Source organism: Mus caroli, chromosome 11 (genome assembly GCF_900094665.2).
Source record: "Mus caroli chromosome 11, CAROLI_EIJ_v1.1, whole genome shotgun sequence".
Lineage (NCBI taxonomy): Eukaryota > Metazoa > Chordata > Mammalia > Rodentia > Muridae > Mus > Mus caroli.
This window is the reverse complement of record NC_034580.1, coordinates 80,598,401-80,616,457: the sequence shown is the minus strand read 5'-3', so window position 1 is coordinate 80,616,457 and position 18,057 is coordinate 80,598,401. Positions and strand designations below refer to the sequence as shown.

The window sequence follows — 18,057 nt, the reverse complement described above, 5'->3', positions numbered from 1 at the left end:
GGGGGAGGGAAGGGGAGAGGGAGGGGGAGGGGGAAGGGGGAGGGGAAGGGAAGGAGAAGGGGAGACAAGGCAAGGCACTGGAGCACAGGAGCCAGGAGAAATGCTCAGTGGCTGAGAGTGCTTGCTGCTCCTTCAAAGGGCAGCTCCAAGCACCCACATCAGTCAGACTGCCCACAGCTCCAGGAAATCTGACAACATCTTCTGGCATTTGTAAATACTTACACACGCATGGATATGCATATGTTTACACATAGACATAGCACACATAAACATAAACAATAAGTCATTCAAAGAATATACTGAAACCCTGATAATGTCCAAATAAGCAGAGAACCATACTGTACCAGCACAGAGAGATACCCACCTACTGCACCATTACATCACCATAGTGCTGATCATACACATCACACATCACCCCCCCCACAATAGCACCACAGTGCTGACCATTAGCTGTTACACCCTTACACCACCAGTGCTGATCTCCTACAGGATAAAACCACATTCAACTTGCTCAGATTCTTTTTTGTTTTTGTTTTTAACCAGAGGGCAGATTTACCAAAAAAATTAGGCCTTAACTTCCAAGAGCACAGCATATAACAATATTCAACAAATATTCATTAGGACTTCATAACAAGCACTCTAATGAAGCACAGAGTGTATTCAGGCTGGCAAGATGACTCAATGGACAAAGCATTTACCACACAAAACAACTCGAGGACCTGGACCCTGTAAAAAGAGAAAACCAACTCCGACCTCTCCATCTATGCTATGGCACATACATCATATGCATGTTCACATACACACACGATACAATGACAAGTCTACAAGTGTACACTGAAGAGCAGCAGCACGGTGAGAACACACACTTCACAGAGTGCGGGGTCAGGAGGGTCAGTGGAGGAACGTCACCAGGTCTAGTGACTATACCTGTAAGGCTGAAGCAAGAAGAGGCAGCCTGGGCTGCAGAGATGAGACTCTGATCAGCATCCTGAATTCAATCCCAAAGGACAGAAAGTAGTCTCTACAAAGTTTTCCATTAACCTTCACACACACATTAGGGCAGACATACCCACACATTCACATACACACACACACACACACACACACACACACACACACCTGAGCACGGCTGAGCATACCTTTCATCCTATCATTCAGGAAACAGAGGCAGGCAGGCAAATCTCCAAGTTAAGAGGACAGTCTGGTCTACATACCAAGTTGTAGGACAGCCAGAGCTACAAAGTTAGAAATTGTAACAAAGGGGCTGGAGAGATAGCTCAGTGGTTAAGAGCACTGACTGCTCTTCCAGAGGTCCTGAGTTCAATTCCCATCAACCACATGGTAGCTCATACAACCATCTGTAATAGGATCTGATGCCCTCTTCTGGAGACAGCTACAGTGTTTACTCATATAAATAAAATAAATAAATCTTTTAAAAAAAAATGGGCTGGAGAGATGGCTCAGCAATTAAGAGCACTGACTACTCTTCCAAAGGTCCTGAGTTCAAATCCCAGCAACCACACAGTTGAGATCTGACGGCCTCTTCTGGTGTGTCTGAAGACAGCTACAGTGTACTTACATATAATAAATAAATAAATCTTTTAAAAAAAAATGGGCTGGAGAGATGGCTCAGCAATTAAGAGCACTGACTACTCTTCCAAAGGTCCTGAGTTCAAATCCCAGCAACCACACAGTTGAGATCTGACGGCCTCTTCTGGTGTGTCTGAAGACAGCTACAGTGTACTTAGATATAATAATAAATAAATCTTCAGGCTGGTCAGAGCGAGTAGGGCTAACTGGAACAAGCAACCTTCAGTCCTAGCAACCACATGATGGCTCACAACCATCAGTACAGCTACAGTGTACCCATATACATTAAGTAAATAAATCTTAGAAAGAAAGAAAGAAAGAAAGAAAGAAAGAAAGAAAGAAAGAAAGAAAGAAAGAAAGGAAGAAAGGAAGGAAGGAAGAAAGAAAAAAGTAAATTGTAACAAAAAACAAAAAGATGCAGACTAGCTGACTGGATTTTAAAAGTCCATGTCAGCAGAAAGGAATTGCTCGGGGTGTCAAGGATCTGAGTCAATGGGAGAGTGCTTGCCTAAAAAGCACAAGGCCCTGAGTGTCAGTCTTTAGTCCTGGAAGATTAGAAAATAAAATTAAGAATATAAATTACAGAAACAGAGAGCAAACAAACCTCACCAGGACTACAAGCCCAGCATGGGCAATTTGGGGAGCCTCTGCCTCAGAATGCAAAGGTGACAGGACAACTGGGCACACAGCCCAGTGGCGCAGTACTTGCCCAACATGACTGAGCCCCTGAGTTTAGACCCTACTGCATATATAGGATTTAAATAAAACTTAGGTGACAAAAACATGCACCCCAATTGAAGGCAGTTCCCACAACTATAGGCTCCACATCAGTACACTGAAGGTGCCCCTAACACTACAAAGTATATGAACACAGGGAACAAAGCCCACATTCCTGACAGAGTAACAGGATACATAAAAAGAAAAAGATGTCAAAATGTCTTCAGACTCTTCCACATAACTCAAAACTAATGCCTACAAAACTCGGAAATAATGTGATGATAACCAAGCAGTTTCTGGGCAGCCAAGCATTCAGAGAGAATAAAGACATTTCACACAATGGGTACGAGCTCTCCCTAATTCGTGTTTGCAGGAAGCTACAGAAGGACCACCCCCAAAATGTACGAGTGAAGCATGATGGGACAACCCCAGGAGGACTGTTTATTTTTTAACATAAATTTTATGAGTTCTGTCCCATGTATTACATTTAATAAAAACAAATATTAAAACTTAACCAAATACATTAAGATGACATATAAAGAGGTTTTATCCTGTAAAACTGTACTTTAAATCTAAAAGAGTCTATTAGTGGAAGAAATAATTTATTGGCTAACAAAGCAATTTAAAGCGACTTTAATACAAGTAAAAGTTGAGAAATATTGATTAGTAACTTAATAAGCAAAAGAACTTCATAAATAAAATGAAAAAGTCAGAAATCTGCTTCTGTTAATTACACCTGAGAGAAAGAACAGTCTGTTATTGTTACAAGTCCTTGTGGACAACCCTAAGTATCCCAAAACAGAGAAGGCGCGTCTGTTAGAACCTTCTATGTCAAAACACTGCACAAAAATATAAACGCAACACAAGAAAAATACCCATGAAAATCCAGGGCAAGTAGCAAGTGTAGGGAGAACAGAGGGAGAGGGGAAAGGGAGATGGGGGGTGGGGGGAGCTGTACAGATGAGGCTTTGAGGGGCACACAGCTGAACTGCAAGGGGAAAACCACATGACTGTGGGGTAGTGTCCAGTTGTCCTTCCCAATTCATTAAAGAAAATCTAATTACATTATCCCTAAAATTACGTATGCAGAATCAAGCTCTAAGTTTTAGTAAGCATCACTCTCACTAATTTAGAGAATTAACAGCTACATGAAGTCTTAATGAGATACTTAATTTCAGGATAATCTTTCAGATGGTAATAGAATTAAGATATTTTATATCCTTATTTTAAAGAAACTTTAAAGTGTCCCATGTGATTAATATAATTATTTGCAACACATGTAAAATGTACTTTAGTGAAGATATGAAACAAGGAAAAATAACTTTCTCTGATCTCATAATATGAAAGACTCAGAAAATTAAATATGAACATACATTGGGACCTTTCTACATAAATACAGCATACGTAATATTTAGCAGTATTTGCAGGAAACATGGAGGGAGAATAGATTCAAAGAACACTGTATACACAAAGATGTCAAAAAGTTTCATTCTTTTCTACAATGACTATACACTAATATAATATTTTAAAGAAGCAGTTGCCATAAAAGCAAGAGTTACAAGGTTAAAAGCCCACAACACCTTTCTGCCACAGTGAAGGCTCTGACCCACAGCAGAGACAATACTGAAAAGCAAGCTCTCTGAGGCAGCAAGTCCAACTGAGAAGGGAGAGGCGTGCAGGGGAGACCTGGGGAATACCCACAGAAGGAAGGACGCCAGCAGCAGAACAAAGGCAGCCCAGAAGGATGCCCACAAAGCCAGGAGAGAAGACGGCTTGGAGAAATAGCTAGCAAAGGCACAGGCCAAATCGAGATCAAAGAGGATGGAGATAAATCAAAACCACAACAGAAAGTGAATAGCCATATTGAAATGGTTAAGATTACCTATTTCCCTGCAACTGAGAGCACTAAGGGTTTGTCTTGGGGGAGGAGAGAGGCAGAATGGACCTTTGCAGCAAAGCAGTCCTGGGTTATCATGCTTGCTGTCTGTGGTCCAAAACCAACAAAAAAGAAACCGTGTGACTTGCTTTTTCTTAAGGGCTACACTCACCCAACTGTGGAGCAGGCAAGATTCTAGCTGCTCGGACTGGACCATGTCGTACAGAGAAGAGCTCCTGGGCTTCCCCGCTGATCTGCATAAGGGAAAGCAGAAAATATCTCAGCATATTAAACTGTGGGTCACAACGCTATTAGGGAAAAACAACATCTACATTTTGTTGTGATTAGCTAGAAACACACATACAATACTTTAGGATTATAGGTTCCTCATGCACATCAAATACATCACTGTCTTAAATCATCATAAGCATTTTCAGGAAAACATTCGAATTCTTTCTTAGTATGAACTTGAAAAAAAGTCTGTTCTGTAAGTCTGTAAGTTCTCTCCATTAAGCCATGAGGAGTCCGTGCAGTCCCTGGGCTCACTCTCCATGTTAGGGCCAGGGAGCTACAAGACTGTTCTGCAATATTCAAGTTTGGTCATTACAGGCAATTATCTTTCCAGAACTGTTCGTCTCAGTAAATCATTCAAATCTATCAGCTACATTCTTTTGTGATTACAAAAATGGCTACTAAAAACAACAAAAACAAACAAACAAAAAACCAGGACCTCCCCGACTGCAATATTCTGTAAATAAGGGAATAATAAAGTTGTAAGCAACTTTGGAAGTCATCTCTTCTAATATAAACAAAGATCAACCACTTTGTCCATTCCCTTGGTAAGGTCAGATTCAATGCTTGGACATAAAGACAACAGTATTCTGTTTCTCCAGGGGTATGTTAGTGTGCATCAAGTTTTAAAAAAAATGCCTTTCAACTACTGGTTGATCTGCCGAGCAGATTAAAATAGAATTAGCAAGTAACAATTTTCTAGACTGACTGTGGGAGGTGTTATTAATAGGGTCTCTAACACACTGCAGTAACTACCCAATGTTTGATGGAAAAAATATACAGTATCATAAAAAACTGTACACATTATAAAACTGGTCCTAAAGACTCAAGAAATCTAATAGACATAAGAAGTATCTCATAGAGGATACACACTGTTGATTTTCTAATAGGCTTTCCTCAACAAGTGGCTTAGAATTCCAAGAATCTAACCATTATAAAGGGCTGGCCAACCTTCCAAAGTAAACATATATTCAGAGGAGCTCTTACAGAGAGAAAGAACTCACATCTTCCGAGGCTCTCCTATGTACCCTTTAGAGCTGTGAGCTGCAGGGTTTTCCTTTCCTGTAAATATTCCCATGAGGAACCCCAGCCCAGACAGTGCTACAACAGCACCACCTACCCAAAGGCTCTAAGAAGTCAGAAAGCAGGCCTGGGTTCCAGGGCTCCACAAGCCTTCCATTTCAGTAACAAAACCCATGAGCAAAACACAGTGGGGCTCAAGTCTCCATCTTATAACAACAGATGAGAAGGAAACTGTTTAATGAAAAACTGGAAGAAATTATTTGGTGAAATCTTCCACCCAATGCAGCAATCATACATTTTTCTGAAATCTTAAAATGTACCACTTCTTTGGTTTCTAGACACACATATATGAATGGACTAAGAAATGGTATTGTCTACTTCTATTAAAAATGTGTTAAGTTCTGAGTCTCCACCTCTTGAGAATAAACAAAGAAGGGCAAAGCAGAGAATGTTGAGTAAGCAATTAATTTTGAAAATACAGTAAAGATAAAAAATAATTAAGTCTATTTTCATATAATTAAAAATAAGGTAAAACTTAAAGTTATAATAATAAGGGTAATGAAAAATCCCACTTGTGAAATTTATACACATAACAAATTACAATGTGAACACGAAATCTCCTGTTCTGTACTATCATTTCCATGTGCCTGAGCAGGCATTTACTTTCTGGCTCGATCTAACAAAATTCTAATGTTAAAAAATATGATCTTATTTCCCTGAGCCTCTGTGCTCCAATATACTATTGTTTTAAAATCTCTCAACATAATTACAATATGTTTGTCCTCACTGAATTTAATACACTAGAGCAGAAAACAGAAAAAATCCAAACACATGAAGCTTTACAATAAAACAATTTTCAAAACGAAGCAACCTCCTTATTCTAACCTGAACACATCTTTACATGTACAGCAACAGGTGAGAACAAAAACCAGGAGGAGTAACAAAAATGCACCCCCACATTCACTGCCGGAGCCCACACTGAGTTGGGGAGCTGAGCTAGAATCCTCAGGTACCGAAAAGGAAAGGGAAAGGAGGAGGCACTGTGTCATATACAGAGACCTGGGGACATCCTAGACGCCTGACTCTCCTGCTGAAATCAGAAGCATAATTCTAACTGCGGAACATAAGTCACAAGTATCAGCCTCCCGGGAAAGAATCCTCCAAACCGTCCATGAAAATCCTCCATGAGAACAACACTGAGAGCAGACAGCACTACTCCGCATAGCCAGACACAGAGCCTTCACATCAGAAAGCACACAGACAGACGGGGATGGCTCCCAGCTGCCTCTAATACTTTCATCCAGCATGTTCATGGGTAACTTTGCTTTCAAATAAATACCAAAACAATGTTAACTAAGTCAAAACTACTTTTGGGCTTCCCAGAAAAAAAGATCTTAGAAAATGGCAAAGAATCTCAATGACGGAGAGCGTGTGGCCTGAAAAGTGAGCTGCAAGCTTACTTCTAAACTGAACAACAAGGGCAGGAGTGAATGGACCCAGGACTCTAGGCTGGAGAGGAGGGTACACAGGAGGCTGCTCCCTCCCAGAGTTCCTCCTGGTCTCCGCCTTTGTCCTGCTGGCATTTAATTTCTGATGACAGACTTTTGTTGTTTAGGGCATAAACCGGACGTACCAGTTTGAAGGCACAATAAGGAGAACAAAGAATGATTTGTTCACACTGTAGGAAAAAAAATCTTTTCCAACCATAGAAAATAGCTTTCGCATGGTGAAAATATGCAAATTACATACCAAACTGGAAGGGAGTAGGGGAATACAAGTTTAGAATCTCACAACTCAATCTAAGGAAAAAGAAATTACAGCGCAAAAGACAGCAATCCACACACAGAATGATCCAGGAGACCTTTGAGAGCCAGCCTGCTCTGAAATCCTGGTGTGTCATGGACAACAGAATGGCTCCCAGGTGAGCCCCAGGACACACACGGTGCTCTGCCCTGCAGAGACAGAGAACTAGAATCGAAAAGACTTTTTTGGCAAACTCCACTGACAGACAACTTTCTATTTAAAATGTACGTGTCATCAGTTATACATGTACAGGCTGATGAATAAAGCATCTATGCTACTGACATACACCTCAAAAAAATGAGTTAGGCTGGTAACAAATGCAGAGGCAGGAGAATCTTGACCACATCTTGGAAGCCAAGCTTGCCTATACAAGAAATTTCACACCAGCTCAGACTAAAAAGTGACACAAAAATTAATAAATAAACAACAAAAAGTTACAAGGCTTCAGAAGGCTTGTCACATCCCTCCCCAGTTATAACCACATCTTAACTTCCAAGAGTGGGCACACATTTTAATTACTGGACACAGTGTAACTGGGGTCATATACTATACTCTTGTAGAACCTCTCCCACATTACTATGATTATAAATTAATTCAATGAATGTGATTACAAGTCTTTCTTTCATTGGATGAAAACACTATGATTTTCCATATCCCACCACTGACAGGCCTCGAATACATTTCTAGTTTGGAACCAGCAGAGTTCCAGCCTCCTGGCCACCACAGTGACACGAGAGAAAGTTGGACATAATGGTTGGTACACACCTACAACCCAGCACCTGGATGCTGAAACCTTTGAAATTACAGTTTCAAGCGCAACCTAGGCTGTGGATCAAAATCTTGTCTCAAAAAACGAAAACCAAACAAAGGCAGCTGGGCTGATGAGCATTACTGTGATCTCACTCAGAAGACCCAGGTCTTGTGTTTCTTGGTCACAGGTTCAGGCTCTGCCTGCTGGACTATACAAAGTGGCGTCAAAAATCACCAAGGCGACTTAGTGAGAACCTATCTCAAAAACAACATTGTTTTTTTGTTTTTTTGTTTTTTTGTTTTTTTTTTTAGAATGAGGGTTTTGGGTTTCTTTTTTTTTTTTTTTTAGGATTTATTTATTTATTATATGTAAGTACACTGTAGCTGTCTTCAGACACTCCAGAAGAGGGCACCAGATCTCGTTACGGATGGTTGTGAGCCACCATGTGGTTGCTGGGATTTGAACTCTGGACCTTCGGAAGAGCAGTCGGGTGCTCTTACCCACTGAGCCATCTCACCAGCCCAAAAACAACATTGTTAATAAACAGTGAGAGGATACAGCGCAGTGTGGGGATGCTTATGTAACGTGAGGCCCTAGGATCAATATCCAATTCCACCAAACAATCGTACAAACAAATCAAGAAAAATTATATAAGAATTCACTAATTCTTCCAGTGGACTACCTGCCAGGCCACCATGATATCATCTAATTTACAGCAATCTATACCATTTTATTTGTGCTATTTTACAATACTGTACAATACTAAATATCAAAAACTGACAGTAATGGTTCTTTGAGTTTTTAGAAATTGAACCCAGGACCTTGTACACACCAAGAAGGACTCAACCATGAGCCACATCTCTCGCCCTGCAACTTCTTGCTAAACAGAAACGCAAATAAACTTTGGTAAAAAGACAACTGAATCTGCTCTGTAGAAAGTGGTTCCAAGCCAGGAGCAGTGCCTGCACCTGTAGCAATCGAGAGGCTGGAACAGGAGAATCTCTTACATATAAGCTAAAAAACATCTTTGGCGACACAGGAAGACCAGGGTACAAAAAGCTTACTGTTGTTAGTATTTTTTAGCCTGCTTTAACCTTTAACGGGGAAGGGAGGACACTGGAGACTGATCCCAGATAGGAAGGCAAGCCCACTGCTCCTGCCGGGCAGTCACTGTCCAGTGAGCTACTTTCCAGCCCAAACATGTGTTATTACAGAGGATATTAATGAGATTTGCATTTATTAGAGTGAATGCCTGCACCCCTAACTGCCTCCAGATCTTCACACTGTCCTCTATAACAAGTTCCCTCTATAACTATAACAAGTTCCCAATTTGTTCCTTAGTTACAGTTAAATAAGATCTAGGTCTTCTGTACTGTTTCACAGTCGTATCTAGTACACAGATTACACAACTGTGATATTACTGCAGATAGCTCCAGTGAATATGTGTATGTAGCCCTCTGCAGAGACCTATCAATATAGTTGCTTCCATTTTCAAGATGACCAAGGGGCTGGAGAGACCTCTCAGGAATTAAGACCACTTATTGCTCTTGCAGAAGACCAGAGTTTCATTCCCAGCACTCATACACAGTTCTTGTAATAGAATATCTGATGCCTTTTGTTGACTTTGTGGATATCACTATGTATATACAAATACAGAGATGCTCAAATAAAAATTAAAAATATGTCGGGCATGGTAAAACATGCCATTAATCTCAGCACTCAAGAGGCAGACGCAGGTGAACCATTGAGTTCCAGGCCAGCCAGGGTTACATAGTGAGCCCTGTCTCAATGTAAAAATAAAATAAAATAAAAAGGAGGGGCTGGAGAGATGGCTCAGCAGTTAAGAGTACTGACTACTCTTCCAGAGGTCCTGAGTTCAAATCCCAGCAACCACAGGGTGGCTCACAATCATCTGTAATGGGATCCGATGTCCTCTTCTGGTGTGTCTGAGGACAGCTACATACTCATATAAATAAAACAAATCTTTTGAAAATAAAGATCAGAGCACGGGACAAGGCTCCAGTTTAAAATCACTGACTGCTCTCAAAGAGGACCTAGGTTTGATCCCCAACACCAACATGATTTCTCACAACCATCTGTAATCTCAGTCCCGGGGATCCAATGCCCTCTATGAGCACGAGTTTGTACAAATGATGTATACACATACAAGCAGGCAGGATACACAACACAAATCAATAGTGTTTTTAAAACACAGAGGTAGGCATAAACACAGCTTTCATAGATTAGCAAGACTGTTTTCCAACGTTGTCACATCACTTCACAAGTCCACTAGCAAAGTATGAGGGTTCTTTTTGTTCCCACTCTGCTCAGCCACTGATGTGAGCCAATCTAATAGAGAGCTGAAATAAGAGATTTATGTAGCTCATGAATGAAAAGCATGAAGGCAACCTGTGCATATGCCAGTCAGCCCCAAACCAAGTATATAAGTTAACAGCATTTACTATGAGTTTGTGACGCCAGATGATTCTCAAGTGTGATCCTGAATGTGTCGTGTGCAGAGGCAGATTGACAGCACAGAACACCAATTAGATGCAGAGACTCATCTCAGCACCTCTGAGGAAGACAAATCCTTAACTTAATTCTAAATACAGTAAGAACCAATCTCCTGCCACCCTGACATTTGGTTTTGTGACACTGTGCTTGATAAAGAAACTGTGAAACCTGAGGTATTCACCTTATAGATGATAAATACACCTAAACAAGCTTAAAGGAACAGAAACCCTCTTACAACAATGGAACTACATAAGAAATTAGTAACAGCAGGACATCTGGAAAATAACAAAACACTAGTGAGATTAAGCAACCAAATTATAAACAACACAAAGTTCAAAGAAGAAAGTTTCAAATTTTTTAAAAAATATTTTGTTTATGGTTTATTTTCTCTGTTTTTATTTGAGCCAGAGTCTAATGTAACCCACACTGTCCTCGAACTCCTGACCCTCACAAGTGCTGGGATTATAAGCATGTGTCACCAAGCTGAGCTTGAAAACATTTTTAACTAAATGAAAATAAAAACCCAACTGAAGCTAGTGGTATGCAGTTCACAGAGTGAAATCCATACCACTAAATGCACAGAGCTGAAAAAGAGGCTCTAACTGTGAAACTTAAAACTACCTATGAAACGAGAAAAGAACCAAATCAAAGCAAGTAGGCACAAGTAAACATCAATTAGAAATGAAATCAATAAAACTGAAAAAAGGAAATCAATGGGGGGGGGGGAAATCAATGAAATCAAAAGCTGGTTCTGAGAAAAGATCGATAAAATCCTAAAGACTGTAGCAGGTATAAGAAACAGGCAAGGGTGTCACACAACTAAACCTAGCACGTGAGAGGCAGGTGGAGAAAGATGCAGAGCTCGGCGCCACCCAGGGATTCAGAATGGCTTCTGGCATGGTGACATATCATTATAACCCCAATACTGAGAAGGTGAGGTAGGAAGACTGACACAGTATTAAAACCAGATTGAGATACACAGAGAATCCAAGGTAATCCTAAACTGAGCTAGCGCCCAGGCCCCACCCTCTGATGGGTATGGGTTGGGGGAGAGTGTGGCTAGGCTGGCCACTGAGCCTAAGATCCAGGATCTGCCTTTCTCTGCCTACGCAACACAAGAACTACAAGTAGTTCAAGGCAGTTTTTCACATGGGTGCCTGGGATTTAACTCGGGGCCTCTTGCTTACATAGAAAATCCTGAGCTATTTTCCCAACATCCAAAATCTGAATTTTTATGTGAGCCATGAGACTTGGAACACAGAATTTCTAAGGTTATCTCAAGCACATTTTGCCTTTAAATCAAAAACTCCATTTGTCTCAGAGTGGTCTAGTGAAGTGAACAGCTCTAACTCCACCTGGGAAAGTCGTGGACAGCAAAACAGCGAACATCTGTGTTCCTTACAGAGTTTTACTCTTACTGCCCAAATCACACACAGCAAGGTCAGCACTCAAACAACTCGACTATGTTTATTAAATATATGAATTTGCTATCAGAATAGCCTTGAAGTAAGCAAAATAACATCTATAGCAATGTGACTATTATAAGACTGTGTGTTTAAAGCATATAGTACATAATTAATCCTAAATGAGACGTAACCAAGGATCTGGTTTTTGTGGGAATAAAAGACAAATGACTGCACTTATATATCTTAGTGTTTATCAGGTTGTGACTTTAAGTCGCTATTCTTAAATCTTGTCGTAAATATCTTATAGATGTATCCAAATATATGAAAGAACACATTATTAAGACCAACCTAATTCATGGAATCATAGGACTGTTATCACCTATACTTTATAGCCCTGGTTTTAAAAACATCCATACTAGGTCAGGTGTGGTAGTACATGCCTCTAATCTCAGGGGAGCCAAAGGCAGGAAGATCTGTCAGTTCCAGGTCAGCCTAGTCTACATGGCAAGTTCCAGCCAATCTTGTCTCAAAGAACAAAAGACCACTGCCAGAGAATTTACTCAGTGTTTAAAAGCATCAGCTGTTCTTCCAAAAGACCTGAGTTCATGTCCCATCACCTACATGGTGGCTCACAGCATTTTGTTAACATCAGTACAAGGGGACCCAAAACCCTTTTCTGGCCTCTAAAAGCACCAGGCACTCAGTGGTGCACAGACATACATTTGGCAAAACAGCCATACAAAATAAAAATATGAAAATTCTTTAAGAAAACAAAGTAAACATTGGCTCATCTACTGGAACAGGCACAGCACAGTCATTGGAGATGTTACTAACAGAAAGATGGAGTGAGGAATTAAACTCTTTCAGTTTAATTCCTGTGTAAACCTAAAACTACTTGAAAACTATAATTTAAATGTATATAGAATACATGAGAAATCATTATAAACCCCAAAATTAATGTTTCCCTAATAGCAAAGGGGGAAGGACATAAAAAAGCAAAAACTAGAGAGGAAAGGAAAGAGTGCAAAGAAAATTTGATATTTCAGAACTTCATTTCTGGGGCTGCAGAGATGAAGACCACTGGCTCTTCCAGGGGGCACAGGTTCAGTTCCCTGCATCCACATGGTGAGTCAACTCTGGTTCCAAAGGACTGGATGCCCTCTTCTCAACTCTATAGGCACACCAGGCATTTACATGGTGCATATAGAAACATGCAGGCAAAACAACCATAAACATAAAGTAAAAAATAAACCTAAAAATATTTTTACTTAAATCCATAAAGCAACAAAAAGTCTCATAAACTCCATATAGACTACTGTGCCATTATCAATTTACAAACTGCTAACAATGATGCACTGTTTGAACTGAATAAAATTGCTTAAAAGGAAAACTATAACATTATAGTTTACCTTGAAAAGTAACAACAAAAATCTTTTGCATTAAGGAGAAATGGTTACCAGGCAGTGGTGGCGCACGCCTATAATCCCAGCACTTGGGAGGCAGAGGCAGGCGGATTTCTGAGTTCAAGGCTTAGCCTGGTCTACAAAGTGAGTTCTAGGACAGCCAGGACTACACAGAGAAACCCTGTCTCCAAAAAAAAAATTTAAAAAAGGAAAAGTGGATTTATATCACGACGGGGCAAGGCAATGGTGGGCATCATCATAGCTCCATAACTCAGTAAAGAAGCCAAAATGGCCACGCATGAGCTAGCACATAGCTACAATGACAGCTCTAAGGAGTCGAGGCAGACTGACCAGTTATTCAGTACCACAGACGCAAGGAGATTTTAATTAGCTATTATGTAGCCAGAGCAATCACAAAGCAAATAATAGTAGCTCACAGACTCTGCTTGGAATACCCTGTGCCCCTTGCTGCTGTGCAGTCAGCCCTGTGTGGCCACAGCATCATCTGCATTCCAACACCATCCCAAAGCAGGTGTGGACACATCTGTACTGACCACAAATAACTTCTTTGTTATTACTGAAACATTACACCTAATAGCTGTTAATATAGGCTTGACATTGTACTAGGTATAAAAACATAGAAGTGACCTAAAGAACACAGGGTAATGTGGCTGAGCTATATGCACATGCCACAGTCTGCCAGACAGGGGTGGTGCAGGCCTTTAATCCCAGCTCTGGAGAGCAGACACAGATGAATTTCTGAGTTCAAGGCCTGCCTGCTCTACAGAATAAATTCTAGGACAGCCAGTGCTGCACGGAGAAACCCTGTCTCAAAGCAAACAAACAAACAAAACATATCCTGCACAGTTTTATAAAGAAGGCAGAGGTATCTACACATTTTATATATATTGGAAGGAGTGTGGATTCTTGCAACCAATCCTTGCATGGACCATGGGATCATACTTTTACTATAAAAATTAAGGGAAAAAAGAAGAAAAACTACCCAAAACTTTCAACCTCAAAAGACACCAGCATCTCCTACAGTTCTCAGCCAGGCATATACACATAACTGTAATACCCAGCTAGGGAGGCGGAGGCTGAGGCAGGAGGATCACCACAGCTGAAGAATTTATGATGCCTTGGCATCACAGTGAGAAACCACCTTGAAGGGAAACCTAATTGATAGCTTTTATTTGGGAGGCTTTCTGCTCTAACCAGGTGTGGCCAGTGTTCCATGTTACAGCTCTGCCTGACGATTTCAGAGCCTTAAGATGGCACGGTTGGGGAGCTGGTGAGATGGCTCAGTGGGTAAGAGCACCCGACTGCTCTTCCGAAGGTCCAGAGTTCAACTCCCAGCAACCACATGGTGGCTCACAACCATCCGTAACGAGATCTGGCGCCCTCTTCTGGACTGTCTGAAGACAGCTATAGTGTACTTACATATAATAAATAAATAAATCTTTAAAAAAAAAAAAAAAAAAAAAAGATGGCACGGTTGAGGAATGCATCCCTGCAGGACAAGGGCAGTCCTTCAAGCTCCTACAATAGGGGACAAGAGGAGAATACATTTTCTATTTTATTTCTGCTGCCCAACCACAAATGATTTGGCTGATGCCAGAGTGTCAGTGTCTCCACAGCAGACTCTGTGCCAGTAAGAAAGAAAACACAAACCACAAAAACCACCTAAAATGTGTATTTGTGAGAACTTACAACTTAAAGAACAGATATTTGCTGACCACATGAAGGAGACAGCAAGCCAGTCTGTATTTTGGTCTTGACACTAACAACAAAACACAAAACTCGAAGCAAGAAGGAAGTGAGTCTCAGGAACAGTATGAAAACCACAGAACATAAATAATGAATGGAACGGTTACTCATACTTTCGTACTTCCAAATTTTCACACACACTGAGAAAGCACTGAGGCAGCTCTGACCTTGCCCCTCCAGCCTGCTTTTCCAGAGGAGGAAAGCAGAGCGGCATGTAGCCCTTGGCTAAGCACGCACGGCTGATCCAGACCTCACAGCCCCAGCCATGACTTCAGCACACACCAATCTAAGTATCGGGCCTTTGAAGCTGCTCTAATGGTATCTTCCATTTGCAACTAACACTTGTGTAGTCAAAAGATCTTCCTTGGGGTAGATGTTAATGCAAAAGCACTCAGACAGCCTGACATGTGTGCCAGGAGGCAGACTGGAAGGTGCTCAGAAGTCAATGTAACACCATTACAGAGGGTGTTGGCCTAAGCAGCTGTCATAAACACTTCACAGTCACTCAAGCACACAAACTTCATTGCCTCTAATTCATTCTTTGTACTACAGCTTGAATGGGTTGAATCTAAAATATACACTGAGCAAAAGACGACAGACAAGACAAGGAAGACTCCATACTGCATAAATTTAAATTGTTTAAAACTGCCAAGCTAATCTGTGGTCAGGACAATGACTGTTTTACCCATGGGGGGAGGGAACTACATGAGAAAGAAAAGGATCCTTAAATGTCATCCAGTGTGTTTGTTCCACTTACTTGTCTGTGTGCGTTCGTGCACACTCACACATACACAAGGAAAAAGTCAAACTATAAACATGAGCTTTATATAGCTTGTGGTATTATAAACTATATTTACAATGGTATATGACATCTATAAACTATCAATTCATGAAAGAAGAAACAGAGGATGCTTGCCTGCATATTCAATATAACAGAAACCAATCTGAAATAGTCACTCCAAGTATGGCAAATGACATTTGCCAAATACAATATCAAGTAATGAGAAAAATGATGGCCTCTATTCAAGGTGTGGGGAGATAAGTGAACAATGCTCAGTGACTCATGTCATGGCACATCTGTCAAAGCCCCTCATACAGCACTGAAATGAACCCTGACTATGGGTGGCAATAACATGTGAACCACATCACTCTGCTGTAGACTGTTGGTAAACAGGAGTCACGAGTACGCATGGGACATACAGCAACTCCGTCCTCCTCCTCCAGTCTACTTTTTCAAGACGTATTTACTTCTGCCCAACAGTGAGAGGCAGACACAGGCAGCTGTGGAGACCACCCTGGCCAGACAGTAGAGCTGAAACTGCAGTTTCTGGTTTAAAAAAGAGACCCTTTCTCAGGGCAATTAAGACAGAGAAACAACTGAGAAAAAGAGCCCATGCCTTTTTTCTCCTCATGGAAACACACACTCATGCACATTCAAGAACATGCACCACAGCCGGGAGTGGTGGCGCACGCCTTTAATCCCAGCACTTGGGAGCCAGAGGCAGGCGGATTTCTGAGTTCGAGGCCAGCCTGGTCTACAAAGTGAGTTCCAGGAGAGCCAGGGCTATACAGAGAAACCCTGTCTCGAAAANAGAGGCAGGCGGATTTCTGAGTTCGAGGCCAGCCTGGTCTACAAAGTGAGTTCCAGGAGAGCCAGGGCTATACAGAGAAACCCTGTCTCGAAAAACCAAAAACAATAATCAACTATACATACATATTCTTAGAAAGCAAGAAAAGGGGGGGCTCTCATTTAAGAAAGATCCCAACTTAGGATAAACTTCAATTATGAAGTAACAACCAGCCTACAAATTAGCAACATTTGCATAATGCTATTAGAATACACAGGTGGGTTTGTCTAAAAGGCTGCCTTAGGAATCATACTACAGGGGAAGGAAGGAATGAGAGCAAGGACAAATATCTAAAGATGCCAGAAATGACATTCATTACTTTGTATGTTTATCTTAATGTCAATAAAAGAAACTAATAAAAATTTTAAGAATGTATTATAGAGTCAGACACAGTGACACACGCCTATAACCCCAGCTCTTGGGAGGCTACACAGGACGACTGCCAAAAGTTTGAGACCAGTATGGGTTAGAGGGAAAGTCTGACTCAAAAAAATAAAAGAAAGAAAAATATAGAAAAACTTTCAGTTCAATAATCTGGGCAGATTCAACATGTTCCTTAGTCTATGCTGTTATCCTATCTGACACCCAGTACAGACCTGCCCATCACTTCTCCTTCCTGTAAGGAAAGCAGAGAACAAACACAATAAGCCCTGTGCTCAACAACAGCATAGGCGGCCTGAATGGACTCCAAACCTCTGCTTACCAATGCACTCAAATCACCAACTTAATATTATTCCCAAATGAAACCTATAAAAACGTTTCCTGGCTAACAATCTCAATGTGGCAAGGTCTACTGGCATATAGCTTCTAATAAATAATGGACTAATTGCTTTCTACCTCAAATATGCCCTCATGTGTTTGCTCTGCAGGTTTTGGTATGCAAAGCTTAACGTGAGTTAAGCTTCAGGTCCTGCTTTCTGGAGATCGGTGTGGCAGTGCCACCTAGTGTCCAACATCGGAAGCACACGCAGACAGAACCAGGCACAGTGACACAAGGACAGCTATGCAGGACAACTGCCAAGTTTGAGAGTAGTTTCGGTTAAATGGAAACTCTGGCTCAAACCAAAAAAGAAAAGTTCAATAACATTTGCAAACCCAGAAGGTTTTATTTTTATAATGATTTATTTATTTTTTGTGTTATGTACATTGGTGTTTTACCTGCATGTATGTCTGTGTGAAGATGTCAGATCCCCTAAAATGCAGTTATAGACAGTTGTGAGCTGCCATGTGAGTGCTAGGAATTGAACCCCAGACCTCTGGAAAAGCAACCAGTGGTCTTAACCACAGA

General features: G+C 41.0%; 1 protein-coding gene across 8 annotated transcripts in view; it reads right to left on the bottom strand.

Moving 5' to 3' along the window:
- Bcas3 (BCAS3 microtubule associated cell migration factor) overlaps positions 1 to 18,057 on the bottom strand; it is a 470,064-nt gene that overhangs the window by 423,433 nt on the left and 28,574 nt on the right. For all 8 annotated transcript variants that reach the window (XM_021178141.2, XM_021178140.2, XM_021178145.2 and 5 more), the window contains exon 7: positions 4,356 to 4,437. In XM_021178141.2, coding sequence (XP_021033800.1) covers positions 4,356 to 4,437 — 82 coding nt within the window. The remainder of the gene's footprint in view (positions 1 to 4,355; positions 4,438 to 18,057) is intronic.